The sequence below is a fragment of the Larimichthys crocea genome, chromosome XVI (assembly GCF_000972845.2).
Source record: "Larimichthys crocea isolate SSNF chromosome XVI, L_crocea_2.0, whole genome shotgun sequence".
In the NCBI taxonomy this organism is placed as follows: domain Eukaryota; kingdom Metazoa; phylum Chordata; class Actinopteri; family Sciaenidae; genus Larimichthys; species Larimichthys crocea.
Window position 1 is genome coordinate 596119 of NC_040026.1, and position 19925 is coordinate 616043.

At 40.3% G+C, this 19925-nt stretch overlaps 1 protein-coding gene across 2 annotated transcripts; it reads right to left on the minus strand.

Annotated features, from left to right (window-relative positions):
- Window positions 1-274: 274 nt before the first annotated feature.
- Window positions 275-19344, minus strand: LOC104938972 (signal transducer and activator of transcription 5B). 2 transcript variants are annotated; one of them, XM_027289340.1, is made up of 20 exons: window positions 19174-19344; window positions 17998-18132; window positions 17243-17399; window positions 15107-15196; window positions 14777-14954; window positions 14353-14483; window positions 13660-13811; window positions 13432-13587; window positions 12076-12255; window positions 11703-11790; window positions 10119-10241; window positions 9769-9861; window positions 9310-9516; window positions 9042-9136; window positions 8598-8740; window positions 8323-8478; window positions 8128-8179; window positions 7365-7466; window positions 3852-4012; window positions 275-3721 (listed from the first exon to the last, which is right to left on the minus strand). In XM_027289340.1, the coding sequence occupies exons 2-19, from the start codon at window positions 18123-18125 to the stop codon at window positions 3889-3891; spliced, it is 2355 nt and encodes a 784-aa protein (XP_027145141.1). In that variant the 5' UTR covers window positions 18126-18132; window positions 19174-19344; the 3' UTR covers window positions 275-3721; window positions 3852-3888. The 2 variants fall into 2 exon arrangements, with proteins under 2 accessions (XP_027145141.1, XP_010753736.1); XM_010755434.3 differs by having other exon boundaries at window positions 275-4012.
- Window positions 19345-19925: the final 581 nt, after the last annotated feature.

Consider the following 19925-nt stretch of genomic DNA (forward strand, 5'->3'; position numbering starts at 1 on the left):
CCTATAAAAGATTTTACAGTAAGTGTAATATATCAATGTGTTATGTAGCTGCTGGAGTGAAAACAGTGAAAACTACAATATATACCTCTACAGGGTAGAAGAAGTACACAAGTGAAGATGCATAACTATTTTAAGAAGTGTACATGAAACAAAGTAGTTACATTCCGCCCATGCAGCTGACTTCTTGTTAAGCAAATGCAAACACACACTGCTGCTGTGTTATGTGGGAGAATGAAAATGAATAAAAATCAATGCCAATAATTCACAATGTAAATTGATTAATTAAAAAAAAAAAATTTATTTTCATGTCCACAATCCTGACATCAATCTTCCAGCAAAATGTAGCACAATACAGAAGAAAATAAAGATCCCAAACAGGCACATACGCAGACAGCAGGGCTGCAGCAAGCCAGCAGGCTGAGTTCCACTGAAGACAAACATTACATGAGACAAACAGGAAGTGCAGACATACACAAGTACTGTATTAGCAAGAACATCAAATAACTGCTGGTGTGAGCATCAAAGTGCTTGTTTGCGTTCGCTGATTTAGTACACCACCAAAGTGTGTTTCAGCTTTTATTTAACAATCGAACAGAAAGCATGAGAAGCAAAAGTAGCATGAGTTAGAAAGTATCTCATCTCCACTCATCATCAGGCATTATTTGGTTTATTTGGACTCGTCTACCTGGATTTCACAGTGAGTTTCCTGAGGTTTTACTGTGTTAGCGCTCATTCTGGGTGGATTGTGTTTTCTAAAAACAAGTATAGACATTCCTTGGTTGAGACTGGTGGTAGTGCAGTGTTGATGACAATGTCTTTTAAAATGTCCTGTCCCTTGACAATCCACAAGGCAAAGACAGATCTACGGAGACTCTGTCTCAGGATAAGTGAGAATCTAATAAAAAAGGTTTATGTGCAGAGCAGGATTCAGACTGGTCATGAATTCCTTCATCATGAGGGTTTGGATCTGACAGAATGGTACCGAACACATGATCAAAAAGTGCTTCTGAATGACAGAAGCAAATATGAGGTAAGAGAACTCTCCCAAAGGAATCCATTGACAGATAACTAGATTAGCTTGTAAGATAGCACCCACTGTACAAAGCACATGTTTAAGATTCGCTGTGAACATGTGATAGTCATTCTCTGTAACGTTCCAGGCAATTGATAGAGTACACAATTGTCTCTAATATTAATATATGTCAATCCATCTAGACTTTTGCCAACCTTGTCTATACTGTAATTGCCTACATTGCTCTATTCTGCTGCAACATCTACTGCACTTTTGTCAATCCTGTGGAAGGGAGACCTCCTCAGGTTCTTTTTGAATTAAAAGTCTCAGGATGGAGGCCGTGTTCAAGTTCAACGGTTCAGGTCAAGTTGAATTATTATTAATAACTTATCATGTACAGTGAGATCGCAGTTCCACTGTGTTTCAAAACAAGAGCTCCTCCAGTTAGAGAGTGACTCACAGTTAAAGAGGAAGTTTGGGATTTTTGGGAGAACAACTCAGCCTTCTTGAGTCTGTGGGAGACGTATAGAAGTTGATTCATGACACCAAATTATCACACCTAAGACCATCTGAATGTTTAACTATGAGGCGGCGTAGAACAGCTGAAATCAAAGCAATTCAGAAAAAAATACTATACAAGAAGCACCAAACAGTTAGATTTCAAATTCTATTAGAATTCGTTCAAATCAGAAGGACTATGAAAGAAAACAAATCATTCTCTCACAAAACAGAAAGTTGCATTCAGAAGTAATAAAGTCACTCTTGTTCAGTTCAGTACTCTCAGGGGTTTGCCTCTGCAGTCTTACTTGGTCTGGTATGACCAGTAGCATTTGGTGGGTAATGTTAGCAGACTTGGCTAAATGACTCTTTTCTTCATGTGTGACACTTTGAGTTTTACTTCTGTGGTAAAACAATACAAAAATGTTTTTTGTAACATGCTAAAAAAATCTGACTGTTAGCTTAGCAGAACAGAGCTGTGTTTACTGTGTGTCCAGTTAAACCTGTTCTAAAAAAAGTTAACTAGAGAAACTGTTTTGATTTGTTTTCTGAACCTGAAGTTCGGCTGGTTGTACACCTGGTTTAACTGATGTTTGACTATAAAAGGTCCAGTGTGTCAGTTTTAGTGGCATCTAGTGGTCAAAAACTCCACAAGATACCTTTAAGTTCAACTGCAGTTATTTCAAGTTTAATTTCAGTTTAAACCTCGGCATTCTTAAGCATCAGGACACATTCATTTTGATTTGACATCACTGGTTGAATCCCATCTTAAAGCTTAAGCCACAGCTAAGCTAATAAAAGAGTATGAGCTCCAGTGTACCTGACTGGGACACGCTTTGTTGTGATGTGTTTCCTGCTTGTTGTCCCATCCACTCACTCTCAGTCATCCTTAAACTTACTCAAGATCATTTTAGGAATTGAAGGAAAATTTGATTTGCCATGAATCAAAAATATTTCTGAAAATATTTCTTGTGGCTGATGTTCAGTAAAAGTTACAAAGTCTTTTTACTTTAAATCTTTATCATTATTGACTAATGTCACCTGCAATAGAGAGCAGATTCAATTTGTCAGCATTTTGTCACATCAAAGCAGCTACAAGGAGTTTTTAACTAGTTATGAAACTCCATTTAATACTTATACTCTATATGACCTATATAAGCCACTGAGAAGATTTTTTCTGTTCCTGCCCATTGCTGAGTCTGATTCAAAATCAGATGAAACTTTTTATGGCATGGAGACCGGACCAGACAAAGTTAAAGGAAGCTATGGGGGAATTTTCTTTTACACAATTTGATTTTGGGGTCAGAAATGAGGAAAAGAAAAGAACTGACTTTAGAGCAAAAAAAAGCTAGAAGGGACTGACAGAGCAGGGGTGAATACACAAGTTGAGCTTGGTTGGTCATTCAAAAGGAGTAGAAAATTGTGGGTTCTGAATTGGCCATCTTCCTCCCAAGACAGGTATGTAATGCATATGGCTGTCTACAGTTCACGGAGGCAGACAACTAATACAATTGGCATCTTATGTTCGCCCTGCTACAGAGGTATATCTTTCTGTTGGTTTAATATTATGAAGATACAAAAAGAGTCAGGAATGTTGCTAACTTTTGCTTTTTCTACAAAATGACTGTTACGGAGCAACCAATAGGCTTAAATGTAATCTGTATGTACTCAGTATATGGTACTAAAACATCATCATATAAAAGTAAGTTACATTATTTCTTTGCTATGCATCCTGCAAACAGCAGTATTTTTTTTTAAGAATATTAAAAACCTGCCAGATCAAGATCTTCATGACACATGATGGTGGTGCACATGGGAAATTCAGTCGTCACTATGGGAAACACATGGGCTGCCAAAATCAACACAAAATCAGTTCCTTGTAGACCCTTAAATCAATGTGAAGGAAAAGAAAAATGAAAAGAATTTGAAGTGACGCTAGTCTGTCTACTGTGAGTTTGTATGCAAAAGTCTCTCTCATGTCTGCTAAAAGCGCATCAGGCACATATGAATGCAAAGCTAAGTTTTGTATAAAAATCCCATTGACGCAGCCTCCCAGCTCCACATGACAGTCCTGAGTAAATATGTTAAGTGGGAAAGGATGTTGACACCAGCCTCTGACTTCACTGCTGACTCTTGATAGCAGGTTTAACTTCCCTACAGAAAGGTCTGGCTCTTTACTTTCCTGTTCTCCTCCAAAGCTCCAGTGGGCAGCTAAAATTGAAGATGAATAGTGAAGTGAGATGTGTACCTGCCTGTTAAAGACAGGACATTTCTCGGTGTAGTTACAGTCCAGTAAAAAATTGCAGGTGTGGCAGCTTTGTTTAGATAAGATGGAAAAGACCTGAATGTAGCAGGTGTAGCAGGTTCAGGTTTCAGGTTCAGGACTGCTGACTGCTCCACTGGTTGGCCATAGGCCTGCGGAGCAGCTCCTCCACATGGCGGGCCACGTCCATCGTGTCGTCCAGATCAAAGTCTCCATCTGCATCCAACATGGCATCACTCCTGAAGGGACAACCGCAGAGACGCCACACATTGAGGAAGTTCAGGGGGATAGATGTTCTACAACTTACTTCACAAATAACACCAAAGAAAAGTCATACATAGTCAGGAAAAAGTAATTCAAACAACAAATGAAACTGATAGACCCAGTCACTACCTCCTCCAACCAACAGGTCAAGTGCTGCATGATCTCCATGTCTTTACAGAAATGGTTTAACACATACTGCAATAAGCAGGAAGCTCCTGCAAAAGAAGTTGTCTGGATGGCAGCATATGTTGCTCCAAAACCAGAATGTACCTTTCTGCATTCAGGGTGCCTTCAAGGCTGACCAGTTACCCATCATGCCATTGGCCCTAACACACAACCCCATATATCACAGATGCTGGCTGTAACTTTGCTCTGATAACAATCTGGTTGTCCATGATTAGAAATCGTCCACAGTGGACCACATCACACTTTTCCACTTTCCTTCAGATGAGCTCAGGTCCAGAGAGGTCTGTGCTGTTTCTGGATTTCTGAACTTGCATTTGTTGATACAGCAAGCGATGACGGAGCAATTTGCCACTCAGTATTTCACAAAGTGTTGAACCTTGCCCTTATTATTAGTCGACCAAAACCGTGACAACCCAGAGTTGAGACCAGGAAGCAGAGCTGCAGTCTTACACACTTATCTGTGCCTCCATTACAGCAGTTGCCCACCCAGTCCTTTTAGTATAGAGACTGTGTCTGTCCCCCGTCCACCTACATTATTTAAAGATAAAACAAACAGAAGAGGAGTTCTTCATAAAAACTTAATAAAAATTAAATCAACATCTCCAACAGTCCAAAATAAGAGAATTAAATGTGGACTCTTGAATATCAGGTCTTTGTCCTCTAAAGCTGTTTTAGTCAATGAATTAATATCTGACTATGATATTGATTTATTTTGTCTCACTGAAACCTGGCTGCAGGAGGATGAATATGTTAGTTTAAATGAATCCACTCCTCCCAGTCATTGTAATACTCATATTCCTCGAAGTACTGGTCGAGGTGGTGGAGTTGGAGCCATATTTGACTCAAGTCTATTAAGAAATCCTAAACCTAAACTAAATTATAATTCATTTGAAAGTCTTGTTCTTAGCCTCACTCACCCAACCTGGAAAACTTCACAGCCAATTTTATTTGTTACAGTATATCGAGCTCCAGGTCCTTATTCTGAATTTTTATCTGAATTTGCAGAATTTGCATCAGGCTTGATCCTTAAAACAGATAAAGTAATTATTGTAGGTGATTTTAATATAAAAAATTTTTTTTTACAGTATTTAATATGTGGACAACCACAACGATAGTCTTAGTACTGCGTTTATCTCTCTATTAGACTCAATTGGTTTTTGTCAGTGTAAATAAACCGACTCATTGTCTGATCCACACTCTTGATCTTGTTTTCTCATATGGCATTGAAATTGATCATCTAATAGTCTTTCCACAGAATCCTCTTCTGTCTGACCATTTTTAATAACCTTTGAGTTCATATTACTGGACTATAAGCCTTTGTGTAGAAGCTTCTACAGCAGATGTTTATCTGATAGTGCTGTAAAGTGCAAATTTAAGGAAGTGATTCCTTCAGCATTGAATTCAATGCCATGTCTCAATGAATATAATAGATCATCTTGTTGATAGTACTACAGGCTCATTACGGACAACTCTAGACTCTATTGCACCTCTGAAAAAGAAGACAATTAAACAAAGGAGGTTAGCACCATGGTATAGCCAGCAGACTCGTAAATTAAAGCAAGAGGCACGTAAATCTGAACGCAAATGGCGTGCCACTAAACTAGAAGAATCTCATCTAGTCTGGCAAGATGATCTCAAAACATACATGAAGGCTCTCCGTAATGCCAGAGCAGCCTATTACTCTTCTTTAATTGAGGAGAATAAGAACAACCCCAGGTTTCTCTTCAGCACTGTAGCCAGGCTAACAGAGAATCACAGCTCTACTGAACCATCTATTCCCTTAGGTCTAAGTAGCAATGACTTCATGAGCTTCTTTAATGATAAGATTATAACTATTAGAGACAAAATCCATCACCTCTTGCCCTCAACAGGCATTGATCTGCATTCTGATACAGCAAGTTTTGAAACAGCTGTAAAACCTGATATGTATTTAGACTCTTTTTCTCCCATCGACCTTCATCAAATAACTTTATTCATTTCTGCAGCTAAGCCGTCAACCTGTCTCTTAGACTCCATCCCAACCAGGCTGATCAAGGATGTTTTACCTTAGTTGGCCATTCTTTATTGGATACGATTAATCTGTCTTTATTATCAGGATATGTACCACAGTCCTTTAAGGTTACATAGCCCACTCTAGATCCAAAGGCTTTAGCCAATTACAGGCCGATTTACAGTTACAGAATTACAAGGTTCCGTACACTGGCTCTGTGCTCTCTCGTCCAGCAGGTTCTTGTGGATCGTGGCTGCTGCTGTGGTCCTGCATGACGTCCACTACATATATTATTACTGTCATTATTGCTACCATATCTCCATTACAGTTTATAGTTAGTTTATGATTTGCTGCTGCTGTGTATCTGTGTCTCTCTATCACTATCACAGGTTCCACTGCTACTGTAATCATTTTATCATTCATTATAATTCATTGTCATTTTATCAGTCATTGTACAATATGTTTGTGTAGATTTGTTCTGTACACGTGACATCCATTGCGCGTCTGTCTGTCCTGGGAGCGGGATCCCTCCTCTGTGGCTCTTCCTGAGGTTTCTTCCACCTTTTTTCCCTGTTAAAGGTTTTTGTGGGCAAGTTTTTCCTCACTCAAACCGAGGGTCTAAGGACAGAGGGTGTCACTCCCTGTACAGATTGTAAAGCCTCAGAGGAAAATGTACTTTGTGACTTTGGGCTATACAAATAAAATCTGATTTGATTTGATTTTAATTCCCCTTATTATTCAATCATGATGATGTCACCAAGTGTCTTTTGAGCATTCCACAATTTTCCTATTACTTATCAGTTTGATCATGGAATATCTTTTATTCCATTTAGCTGGATACAGGTTGAAAACACTGACATATCATCTTTTAAGTTGGTTATTTACACTTCCAGCAGTTGAAGAGAAATGTCCCCATTCATTTGGAGTAGTGTTTGTGTCCAATATGCTCTTTTTATGCTATCTGAACTCAGTCTTTGTCCTGAGTGCTAAATGCTTCACTCTGCTCACCAGCTCATCAATAACAATATTATCAAATGTATATCAAAATGTACATACATTATGAAAAGTAAAAGTACTTTTTATTTCAGGGCAGTGTTTAAGGGATCTCGTCTTCAGTAAATTTAATAAATTCAGTAAAGGAGTGTGCTTACATAGAAGGATAGACACCAAAGTTGTTGGGTAGGCTCACAGAGGGAGAGGCTGTCTGGTCCATGAATGTGGAAGCTCCTCCACTCGGATCAGGGTTCGTGAATCTATCAAAGACATATGCCACACATTATTTCAGCTATCAATATAACACTGGTCTTCCTAGCACAGAAGGAATGAGGAATTTAAAATTGAATTCACCTTATTACACCCAAATCTGAGCCGGCTCACTGAGCTCTTCTGAGAAGTCAGAAATGAATCCAGCATAACATTCAACCACTAAAACTAATTCTTCTGTTCAGAAATGCAAGTAAATAACTACAATTTGAATAATGTGCTTTACTATTGATTTTCAGGATTTTTTGTAAACAGTACATTTAAATTATATCATATTTTAGCATTAAAAATATAATTTTGGTTAGAGAACTTCTACATACTGATGTATTACCCATTAAAGAAATCAATTTGTTGTAAAGAATACTAGAATTCATCTCTGAGTCCTGTTTTAACTTCAAATGAATCATGCAGTATTAAAAAGACAGAAGTGGTTATGAGTTACTGTACAGAATATGATTACACATCCTTATATTTCTTAGACGTTCGAACGGTTTCATTTTCTATTCCATGGAGGTGTGCTCACCGTCTGTTTGGAATTCAAATATCAGACCCACACTAAACCTCCTGAACTTGCTACTTATTTAGTCTTGTCTATTAGAAGTGATTCAAGTTCCTGTGGAGGTTTCATAAAAGAGAAAAAGGATAACTTACTCAGGAACAACTTGTTTGATCTGTGGTTTCACATATCCATCCACTGCTTTTGCTGCAAGAGAGAAATACCGCCTTAAAAACTACAATTTAATCATTTTATCTTAGTCTATCAGTTTTTTAAAACCTGTATGACGATACTAAGTTCACAGCAGTGATGCTTTGGTGTAAATACAAATAAGCATTGCTGATACATACAGAGTGGAGGGGTGTAGTATTTGGCGAAGACCTCATCTTTGGGTCGGTCAGGATAGAGAAACAAAAGGTGGTTCAGGTCACTGATTCGGTCAGCCAGGGAGCGAATGGAGAAATCCTTGGTTGTATAAGGTAACAGATTCCAGACGAGCCTTTCACCTAGCCAAAGTCAAGACCAGCCAAGAATTAAAATCAATGTATTTACGAGGGCTCATTATAAACATACCGTATATGAACATATAAGCACATATAAGAGTGCAAGCACAGCAGCTTGGTACCTGGTTTGTTGGGATTTTCAGCCACCCAGGCGATAGTGATACCTCCGATCTCTGAGTCACTGAAGCGCAGCAGGAAGGTTCCGTTGGGCTTGGACATCAGCATGTCCTGTGCCTGCTGCTTGTTCACAAAGCCCAGGATTGCCCTTATACACACACATTCACACACAATGAGAGCTGTACATCTTCTCTGCTGTGGCAGGTGAAAGCAGGGATAAAGTTGTGCTATTTCATTTGTCATGAATAGACATGTCACTGATAGAGTGAATACACTCCGGGACACTGTTAAGAACATGACTATCGTTAATACTGGTGTATCGCTACATTCCTATTACTGACCACACCACAGCCACAGTTACTTTTTTTTTTTTTAAATACTCCCTTTTTATCTCACTTGGATCATAAATCGGCATCTCAGTTGTCCCCTAAAACCAAAAAATTCATTACCCATCATTCCAGTGAGGCTTGAGATGTTTCTTCATGAGCTCCACAACTCCATCAAACCACTGCCAGAAGGTGAAGTTACGTCCAGGTAAGCTCTCCTGTACAAAACAAACAAACTGCATCAGTATGTTTACATACTTAAAGAGAGAGAAAGAAGAGAGGTTATTCTGCATGTGTGTGTGTGTGTGTCGGTCAGAGCATTTGGGATGACGCTGCAGGCTGTATAGTGAGTAATAGTGGAAATGTTTCAGCTAAGATGAGTTTTCCTCACCCTGTTGAACTGGGCCCAGGATATGGTCATGTTGCGGTAGTCTTCAGGGTTGTTGCTGCTGCTTGTAAAAGCCTTCTGTGCTAGGAAGACCAGGTTATCCTCTGACAGGCCACGGCTGCTGTGCATCTCTGCCTTGTACTTCATATCAAGGGCCTCGCACAGCTGTGGCCACAGCACCTTGTCCGGCACAATGAACGGCACGCGGCCCTGAGAACATAAGGATGGGTGTTAAGCACAGGAAGAAAAACAAGGCAGTGGAGGAGACACTTTATCTGCTTTGTTGTCTCTCACCATCTATATTGTATATAATACGAGAATATAGAACATGACAAGATGCCATCTAATACTCGACAAGCTGACACAGTTTGTGAGGTTGTAGGGAAATATAACTTGATATAGTCACCGTCACCTACTCAAAGTACTGTAGAAAAAGGTGAATGCAGCAAAAAGGAAGCTTACTGGCTCAGCAAAGGCGTTGTCCCACAGGACTGTTGCCGTGGCGTTGTTGTCCTGACTGCCGTGGACAATCACCACCACAGGCAGTGATAAGGTCTGCAGGTTCAGACGCAACAAGAGGTTAACAGATTCAAGAGGAGAGTCTTCTGGATTTATTCATCATTTATAAATGTGTAGAGCAGAAAGTATCAAGCTTAGAGACATCCTGGACAAAGCCAGAAAACTCTTGTTGAACTTTAGATTAAATCTCCTCAAAGGAGACCAAGACAGTGAAGATAAATGAGTAGCAGATGGTCAAGGAGAAAGTGAACATTCAATAATACAGATACATTCAGCATTCAATAAGTGATTACTTTGACATGGAAGACCAGCTCGTTGCCCCCTACGCTGAACTGTGATTCAAACAGAACTGTAAACTTCTCCTCTGTCACAGACTCTGCACCTCGACGATCCGAACGCTTGATCCGCTTCAGTGACTGTAAACACGCACATACAGCAAAGACACATTCCTTCATTATAATAGGCTTCAGATAGACATGCAACATTTGTAAGAAGGATCAATTGATTGGCTGCTTTCATTAGATTTGTGGATAATAAAACATACAAATAAGACCAGCTTTAACCTTTATTCACTCATGTTGTTAAATTTACTGGAAGGTTTCCAGTTGTACTTTCTAACAGCATTCACAGAGAGAAGAATGACTTGCTCATAGCAGTGCTGTGTCAACATTAGAACATACTATAAACTTCATAGTATGACGATACATCCTGTAACTGGTATGCAGCTTGTGTATACTGATGTGTGCATTAGTGTGGGAGAATGTTGAAACCAAGGACGGGGATGTGTCCAGCGCTGTACCTTCCTCTTTACATATATTAGCTACGCTGTGACTGTTTGGTTTTAAGTTTACTGGTGTAAGTTATCTTGTCAAGAACGTTTTTACCATTAACTGGTTATTTTAGTTCAGGTTTTAGGGTGGCAGAATGGTTTCCTCTCCTTTACATTTGGATGGAGATTGTATTATATTCAAGGACTAAAATGTGTCTGTTATTTCAAAGATCAGATATTATTTCTGAATGTTTCCTGCAGAGTACTACGGGTTTCTTGTAGCCTAAGTGTAGTAAGTGTCTTTAAAGAGTCTGTTTATAGAGAATCTGTTAGAGTTATTAAAGCAGTAGTAAGTAAGTAAGTAAGTTCAGTCCAGCCTACTGATGGCCTGTGTACCCTAGTGTTTTTTTTCCCCATAAAGTGAAAACAGTGTCTCTTGTCATCTTTAGTGCATAAACAGACTGGGGTCCAGATCATCTGCCAAGCAACCAAGAACTGTCACAAATGATGGACAGCACAAACATGACAAAGAAACTGTGACCAACAGTATTTACCATGGACTACATTTAGTCATTTATTTTTTTATCCAAAGCCGCTTACAAGAAAAGAAAAAAATCAAGGTATAGTGTGAGGAGGACATATTAGTGGACACTACTACACACTACTGGATCTGAAAAACATCAGAATCAATATGCAGAGTCTGAAGCCTGTCTAAGGCTTTTGATTGAAGCAGGAATCTTTGCAATGTCATGAAATTGATAAAAGTAAGATCATGTGATGATAAAAACTGAAGCTGTGTGGAATACTTCAGCAACAAAACAAAAATGCTAGATTTGGCAGTAGCGAGCCCAGTTTAACTGCACCAGATAATTTGCAATCTAGTTTTAGTGCAGTGTAAGCAGCAGGCTAAAGACAGTAGGCTATATTGGAAGATGTAACTAACTGTGTGTTGTCTGGATAGAAATGAAATGAGATGCCTTTGTGGAAAAGCCTAAAAATATAATATACTTTTATCAAAACTATACATTTCTACATCAATGGTGGTGATTCCAGGCAAAGGATGTCAGTAATGTGTCACATTTACTGTAAAAACTAACCAACAGCTTACCATGTTTCTGAAGTGTGCACTGAGGGTGCCAGTGGCCTGGTGATACTCCATCACGCAGTTGTTATTGAGGATTTCTCCACTGCTTTCACTAACAGGCCAAAGGAAAGCAGTTAAATAGGATTAACACCTTCTCACTGACTGCAGCTGGACACATCTCCACAGGAAGCAGATTATATCTTTAAAGTGTTGAGCTCACATGATGACTAAACCACCACAAAACTATTTCTATTTGTTGTTTAATACCAAATAACAAATGAATATATTTTAATATCTGCTTTGCACAGCTAGAACCATCCATTATTTTAGCCACGTGTCCACAAGGTTTCTGATGCATTTATTACTAGAAGTCTGCATGCTGGCGTGTGACCCTCACCTGTGTGTGCTCTCATTCTTAAGCAGAGCTTTAGCCTGCTGCTCGCTAACAATCACAGCCTTGACCTGAGGTGGGTTCATGTGGACGTTGAGCTTCCCACCCACCAGAAGGCGAACTGTGGCTGCAAACTTGGTCTGGGTCTTTAACACCTGGGGTGGCTGCTTTTCAATGATGAAGGTACTGAAGAGAAGAGTGGACAACAGTGAGTAAAGTTAATTTCTAAAGAACATTTAAACACAGCTGAAGTATTATATGGAATTGCATTGGAAATGGTTTTTAACTGAACAGAGCACAGAGTCAACAGGTAAAACTCTTTTTTTGCATATGTGGTCCAGTGGCCTAGCTTACTGGTGAGATGGCTTCTTAACTTAGAGGGAGCAAAAATAATTACATCAGGTTTGTCTGTTCAGCTGAAGGAAATGATTGAGAAATGAGAAAGTGAGTGTGCAAAAAGTCAGCGGACAAGAGTAAAGCTGGGCTGACTGCTGTTGGACTAGTCAGTAATATTAGCTGCTTTTGTGTCTGCTGTTGGTGACCTGGTTGATGTTTGGATGTTAACAAAGTTGTTGATTCACTAGTTTTTGATCAGAAGTAATGTAACCAGGGGGCGGCGTTTAGCTCAGTTGGTAGAGGAGCCGCCCCATGTGTGAAGGCTGTGTCCTTGATGTGGAAGCCCAGGGTTCAAATCCGAACTGTGGCTCTTTCTTGCATGTCATTCCCCATCTCTCTCTCTCTCCACACAGTCCTGTCACTCTTCAGCTGTTTCTATCAAATAAAGCTTGAAAAGGTCAAAAACATAATCTTTAAAAAAAAAAAAGAAGTAACGTAATCAGAACAAATACTTGAGTACAGCTGTCTATATTGTTTGGGACTGTCACAGATGTCTATGGATCCTACAACATCATGAGAGATCAGGGTACTGAGGGCAGTGTTAATTAGTGTTTACGTAACCGAAAGTGAACATGTTTGAGCGAGCAATTGCGAGGGTGGAGTATTGAGCATACTGACAGAAGTGAAACTAAACTTTAGCTTTATTCAGTAATTGTGCAATGTAATTCTGTGGTAATTCTGTGGTTAAGCAGCAGTGTAGATGGAACTACACTGCAGACTCTGTCTCTGATAAACATGACAACAAGAGGTTAAATGCTAGTTCTGTAGCCTGCGTAATGTGTGTATCTCCTGTATGATACATGTCTATGCTTGAGGTTGTAGTTTACATTTTTTTTACTATTGAGGTAGACTGGTTCATACTGAAAGGTGTTTCTAATATTGCATATAGTGTATAATAGAAGTTTGGTAAAGTAGAATATTAGCAGCTTTACAATGTAGTCAAGATTGAAGAGGTGAAGTTCTCACCTGGTAACCAAGGCAGAGATGATATCAGTGATGTCAGCGTTCAGTTTGCTCAGCAGCTCTTCCATGGGGCCCGGCAGAGGAAGCTGCTGGGTTAGATGTTCACAGCGCCGGATCTGCTGTCGGTTTTGCCAAATCAGGTCAGCCAGCTTTTCACACCTGATGGACAGAGAGGACGTGAAGACACAGACATCAGTGTGGAAATAAAGGAGAAAATTAGATATTACATACCAGGACTGGAGGACATCCAGCCCCCCCTCATCAGGACCCCCATTGCCAGCCAGCTGCTGCCTCCTCTTCCACTGGATGAGCTCCTCGTCAAGGATCAGAGTCTGCTGCTTCCTAAGCAGAGCCAGTGTCTTCTGGTGCTGTTCTGACAGGTCCTGCAAATACCCAACAGCCACATGCTGAGACACATTTGCACTCGTAACACTCAGTATGTCAACGTGAAGTAAAGAAATACAGAGAAAATGAATTAGCATAGGAAACTGGGCGGCATGTTTACTGTAAAATCTAGTTTTACATCATACTGAATTGGAGCTGCTTTGAGGAAAGATACAGATTCAAACAGGGATGGGAAATCAGTATCAGTAAATCATTTTCTACTTTAATCATTAGAACTGATGTCTGTCCTATATTAGATCATCAATATATTACTTTTTTTTCTCATTCACTGTTATTTTTAACCACCATAGAAAGAGACCTAAACCAATTCCAGCAGTGAGAGCATGATGTGTATAGTGTACTGTATTAAATGAAAATAAAATGTATTCAAATAAAATAAGGAATTTTAATAAGATGGAAAGGATGAATAAAATGTAGTCATTCATGTCATTCAGTCAGTCATGGGATACAATAAGCTACAGTGTGTGTGTGTGTGTGTGTGTGTGTGTGTGTGTGTGTGTATGTATCATGTCTTCATACAAGCCTATATTTCTGTAGTGTGCTGGCCTCTCTGGTGAGCCAGGCCTCCACAGTGGCCCTCTTGCTCTGTAGGGTGGTCTCCCGCTGGGTACGCTCAGCTGGAGTCAGTGAGGACAGGCTGCTCAGCTGGGCTAACAAAGCAGGAAGTAAGTCAGACAGGACATCCATTAAAGCTATGCAATGTAGCCTTGGTCATTTCGAACTGCTTGTGTTTGAAATTCATCCTCCTGGCAGTGCTGAGGCTGGAAAACTGGAGCTAAAAGAGCTGAAGTTACATTTTAAGTGTTACAATCCCCAGTTGCTTCCATTACATTACAAACAAATCAGTCAGCATAGCCATAGAATGGGAGAGTAACAGATGTTTGTGTTTGTGTGTGTGTGTGTGTGTGTGTGTGTGTGTGTGAGTGTGTGTGAGTCTCTTTACCCTGGATGCGCAGGTTCTCCTGGTACTGGATGATGAAGTACTCCTGGCTGTGCTGTAGCTTTCTAAGTTCATTCTCAGTCTCCTGCGTGGCCAGGCGGAGCTCCTCAAAGGCCTGGTTGATCTGCTGGTGGCGCTGTGACAGGCTGTCCATGGCCTGACCCCCACTCCCACAGCTGGCCTACACAGAACATTTAAAAAGATCCAGATGTTGCTCCATAGCTTGGTTCTACCAACATCATGGCACCAATATGTGTCATTTATTGTTGATGGATATTGGTCACTAGCATATTTTTATCCTCTTCTAAACATCTTAACTCCTTCAACACTTACATTTGTAGCTTCTTGAACCAGCCTCTGCTCTGAGTGCAGGATGTGTTTAATGCAGCGCACCAGCTCCAAGGGACAGCGGTCATAAGTGCTCTGCAAAGACACATACACACACGCACGCACACAAACAAACACATGCACACACACACACACACACACACACACACACACACACACACACACACACATATCAACAATGTGTCCAGGCTGTTGTCAGAGCTCTTTCTACATTAGCTAACTATCAAGGCTTTGTCCTTATAGATATTGTTGCAAAACACCCGTTTACATTTCTAAGTGTGAAAAAAACTTTCATAGTGCTAATCAGCTAGCACCCATTTATTTCCTACAGCAGATGTTCAACACAGACCAAAGAATGTGTGGAATTTTTGTTTTGCTTGTTTATGTTTAAATTTTCTAACTTGTATCAGTGATTATTGTGTTTATTGTGTTCCTACACACTAATGTGACCTTGTGTTATAAATGTATCTTCTAGTGTACAGACTGAAGTGCACTGGAACAACTGCACTCCTGTCCCATCCCACCCCTGACCTCAACTACTCTACCAGCCCATAAGCACAGACATTTAGTAGCCACACAATGTATCAACATCATAAAGGAAGGCATAAATGCAATAGAGCATGCAACAAGTTAACATTTGACTTTTTAGTTCTCAAAGGTTCTTTCTATACATAATACATTGCTGGCCAAATCTCACACGATATTGGTCAGCTGGTTCACAGCTTGTGATGTGACAAGACTAGGTTAAACCTATTATGTGTACTTGTGGGTGTCTGGGTGAAATGGCTTTCATAATGTGCATATGTTATTAGGTTATGTTCATTAGCTATGTGGAGCTGCTGCCTGAGACAAACATGTTTTGTGTTTGCATTCTGCTTTAAGAGAGATGACAGAGAATGGAATTTGATTTGAATTTAAGAAGGACAGGATGTTAGAAACAGCAGTGCTGTGCTTTACTTTCTTCTCTTCTGTAAGCTTATCGGCCTGATATTTGAAAAACTGGTTTGAACTAAACTAAACAGTCGAGGAGTCAAAGAATCCATCCGAAGAGCTGTTTATGTACCATTCTAAATGTTCAATAAACAAAGACTTGTTCACAGTTGATCCATTCATCCCCCATGATTGGCTATGGCACTTTTCTATATTCTGATATTGAATCAGAAAGTCCCCAGGAAACTTGTTCTTACTGATAGAGTGAGACACTGAGTCATTTCAGACTGTTTTTGATGAAACGTATTCATTGTCAATGGGAAGGTTTTTTTGCCCCAGTTGGTGTCACAGTCATCCTGGCTGTAGTGAAGATTGCAGAACTGCAGAAGAGGTCACACTTCACTTTCAAAGCCTTTTTGTCTTTATGTAAACCACCAGGATTCAAACTAAAGCAGAGACATAGCAGTAGACATTAGCAGCCTTGTTTCTGCTGGAATAGGACTTCTGACACAAAACAGCAGACAGACATACTGTGTCGTTTTGTGGATTCATTTTGCTACTCTTTGGGGGCTAGCTCACCAAGTTTTCATCGCACAGTGAGACACATATCTTTGTAATCAGCGGAGTCTCTGCTTTCACGCAACGTTTGTGTGGTTTGGTTGTCGTGAAATTAGCTCGTGAAATTAGCAGAAGCGCTAAAGTGGACATGCGCCGTTTTCATTTTTGCTTGGGGATTTAACTATGTTTCGTTTGGGTAGCAATGCTTGGTAGAGCTTAGAGCCACAGGTCATTTTGGTATGCTACATGTTAGGATTGGTGCTTCCTAGCAGACGCTGATCGTCTGTATTGTGCATGCATCTCACTCTGCCCCCCGTACGGGGGACTTTCGGATTGAAATATGAATATATCGGTTATCGGTATCAGCCATGAGAAGCAGGAAATTATCAGTTATCAGTATCAGTTGAAATTTTTCATATCATGCATCACTAGTTCCGTACCTTGCTCAACACCTCTTCAGCAGCCACTCCACCTTCCATACTTTGGTCCATGCTGGCCAACCTCCACTTCCGAGGCCAAAACAGACTGAACTACTGCGCCCCCGCATTTCAGATGATTTCAGCATAATGTACAGTGACGAGTAAAATTAGGTTTCAGGACAGGCTCGTTGTTCTTACAGTAGCTGATTGGTACCTTGAACTGATTGGCGTAGTGACCAAGCTTGATCTTGAGCAGAAAGCCATCTTCTCCTCCCTGAAGCTGGGCTTTCCTCTGCAGCTCGGCCACCAGGTTGTCCAGTAGACGCTTGGCTTTGGCCTCCTCAGTGGGGTTGTCCAACTCCACTGAATCCCTGTGAAAGGCAGGAAGACATTTTCAGTAAATGTCAAGCTCAGTGATACTTTAGTGAGACTAGCTGCTAATGGACACATTGGTTATCACAAGACTAAATCACTGACAGAAATCTCAACTTTGAGTTTGAGTTGAGTTGATTTGAGTTATCGGATCGGTACTCGGTATTGGCCAATACCCACAGCACAAGTATCGGAATCGGGAGGGAAAAAAAGTTATCGTAACATCTTTGGGAGACTGCGCCCTGGGCGGCCGCCCACATTGCCCATAGCTAAGACCGGCCCTGCTCACATGGCAGGATGTTGTGCCAGTGATGAACTTGACAAAACAGTTCTGCAATGGAATCAGGGACAGGAGTCTTTTTTAATATATTTTTTTAGATGTGTATGTATAAAAATGAAATACCGATATGAAATATCTTAGTATGGACTATGGCCAGGACAGTTTATCCGCTCTCTGCATGCCTTTGCCCATTCAAACATTTAATGTTATTACAATAAATGATCACATTATAACGTGATACGGATACATTTTTATTTTCTGATGTGGCAGCAATATGTTTCTGTATGGAAGAGATCAATCCATTGATGAATGCTTACCAGAGCTGGCTCTCGATCCACTGGGCCAGGTAGTGTCGCACCTCGATGGGGAAGTGCTGTCCATACAGGGCCTGCATCTGGTGCAACGCATCTCCCTGCAGTTGCTGGGCCTGGATCCACATTGCCATGGTGCTCCTGTAGTAATGAGAAAGATGACCAGAAGGAGATTAAGTACAAAGGAGCATTAAAATAAATTAAGTGTCAAAAAATGTAACTTTTTGACGTTTAATTTTTTGAGATGTTGAATTTTTTTTTATTTTTTTAACATTGAAAAAAAATCAGAGGCAAAAAAAACAATTAGTGCTAAAAATTCTGATTTTGACGCTGAATGAAATTCAGTATTAGACATTCATATTCAAATTCAGGTGGCACAGAAATACTTTCATAGATTACTGTCCATCAACCACACAACAAAAAAAGAAAATCAGACATCATGCCAAATATTATTTCACAGTCTGGGTGGCACAGATTAACGTTAAGTGTGTTGAGCGCCATTAATCTGAGCTAAAATAGTTCCAGAGGAGTGGTATCCAAAAATAACAGAATCTATTGAGTAATATGAAATATATGGGGGGGGGGGTGTTCCACTTCAGTACGAACAATGTTTTGACAACTGTCAGACCTAAAAGTAGAGGAAGTGTTTGCTGAGATACACTAAGGCTAGATAAGGAATAACTATATGCAAAAGCCAAAACAACAACTCAAAAACATGCCCTGTGTGTTAAGGAAGCACCGAGACAGCTCGTGTCTAAAGGAGAGCAGTAGTAGTCCACTTCTTTAAATGTCCTTCGCATGAGGACTCGGTCCCTTCTGAGGAAAGCAGAACGCATCAGTGAGCAGCAGAGACGCTGCTTTCCCAACTACTTTCAGCCATAGCTTAGCCTGCTAACATTATCGTCACTGTACACTGAGGCAGGCTCGTTTGCAACCGGACATTATATGAAGCAAACATACAAATGGTAGACTCTAACCACCGAAGAACACATCGAGTGGGAAGGCGGTAAACTTCAGTTACGTTTGTGACTTTATTTGGATGTAACAGCGTAACGTTAGCTCGCTAGCGACGGTAGGCTTTTCCCCCAGCTAGCACAGTTCAGTCACAGAGCAGAGCGCTCGAGCCAAACTTCACTTTCATGCGCCACAGGTAGTTCACAGCCATTTCCGGCTTCAGCTCACCTGTGAAGAGACTGCAGCACACCTCAGAGACACAGCGCGCCAGCAGCCGACAGCACGTACACAGCCTTTACAGTGAACACACGTTAGTTGACGTACATGTCACATCGCCAACTACTTTCTCGCCTTTTGCTGTTTGCCACAGCAGCTGTTGTTGACCAGCATCAAGGCAACGATGAATACAAAAGACGGCTTCCGACTTGAAATTTCAAAATAAGATAGCTTAGATTAACTCAATGACCGGTCTCAGCAGATGAATTGATTTTGCTGTAGCTAGTTTAATCTGTATATAATAGGCCACCTAATTAAAACGTTTTCACGGGAAATTTGTTCAGATTTTAGCACTATGACTGTAAGAATAATTATTTTTTATGTTTTTATTTAGGTGGAGAAACTCTTCATTTCCGCTCGTATGACTAACTTCCGATGGCTTGACGCAATCCTGCAAGCTCTCCTATTTCCGCCAACAGCCACACCTCTGTGACGATGATCTGAATGAGACGGCAACAGGTTGGATGAAAAACTATGAATCCAAAAAAGAAGAAAGAAAATAAAAGGGCTTCTACATTTTATTTATTTATTTATTGCCTTCCATGTTCTGACTCTAAAAAACTAACCTAATCGTGATTTGCAATGATTGACAAGTCAATTTTATTTATAAAGCACCAAATCCTAACAAAAGTTATCTCATGACACTTTCCATATAGAGCAGGTCTAGACCGTACACTTCTGATACTACTACTTCTGATCTACAG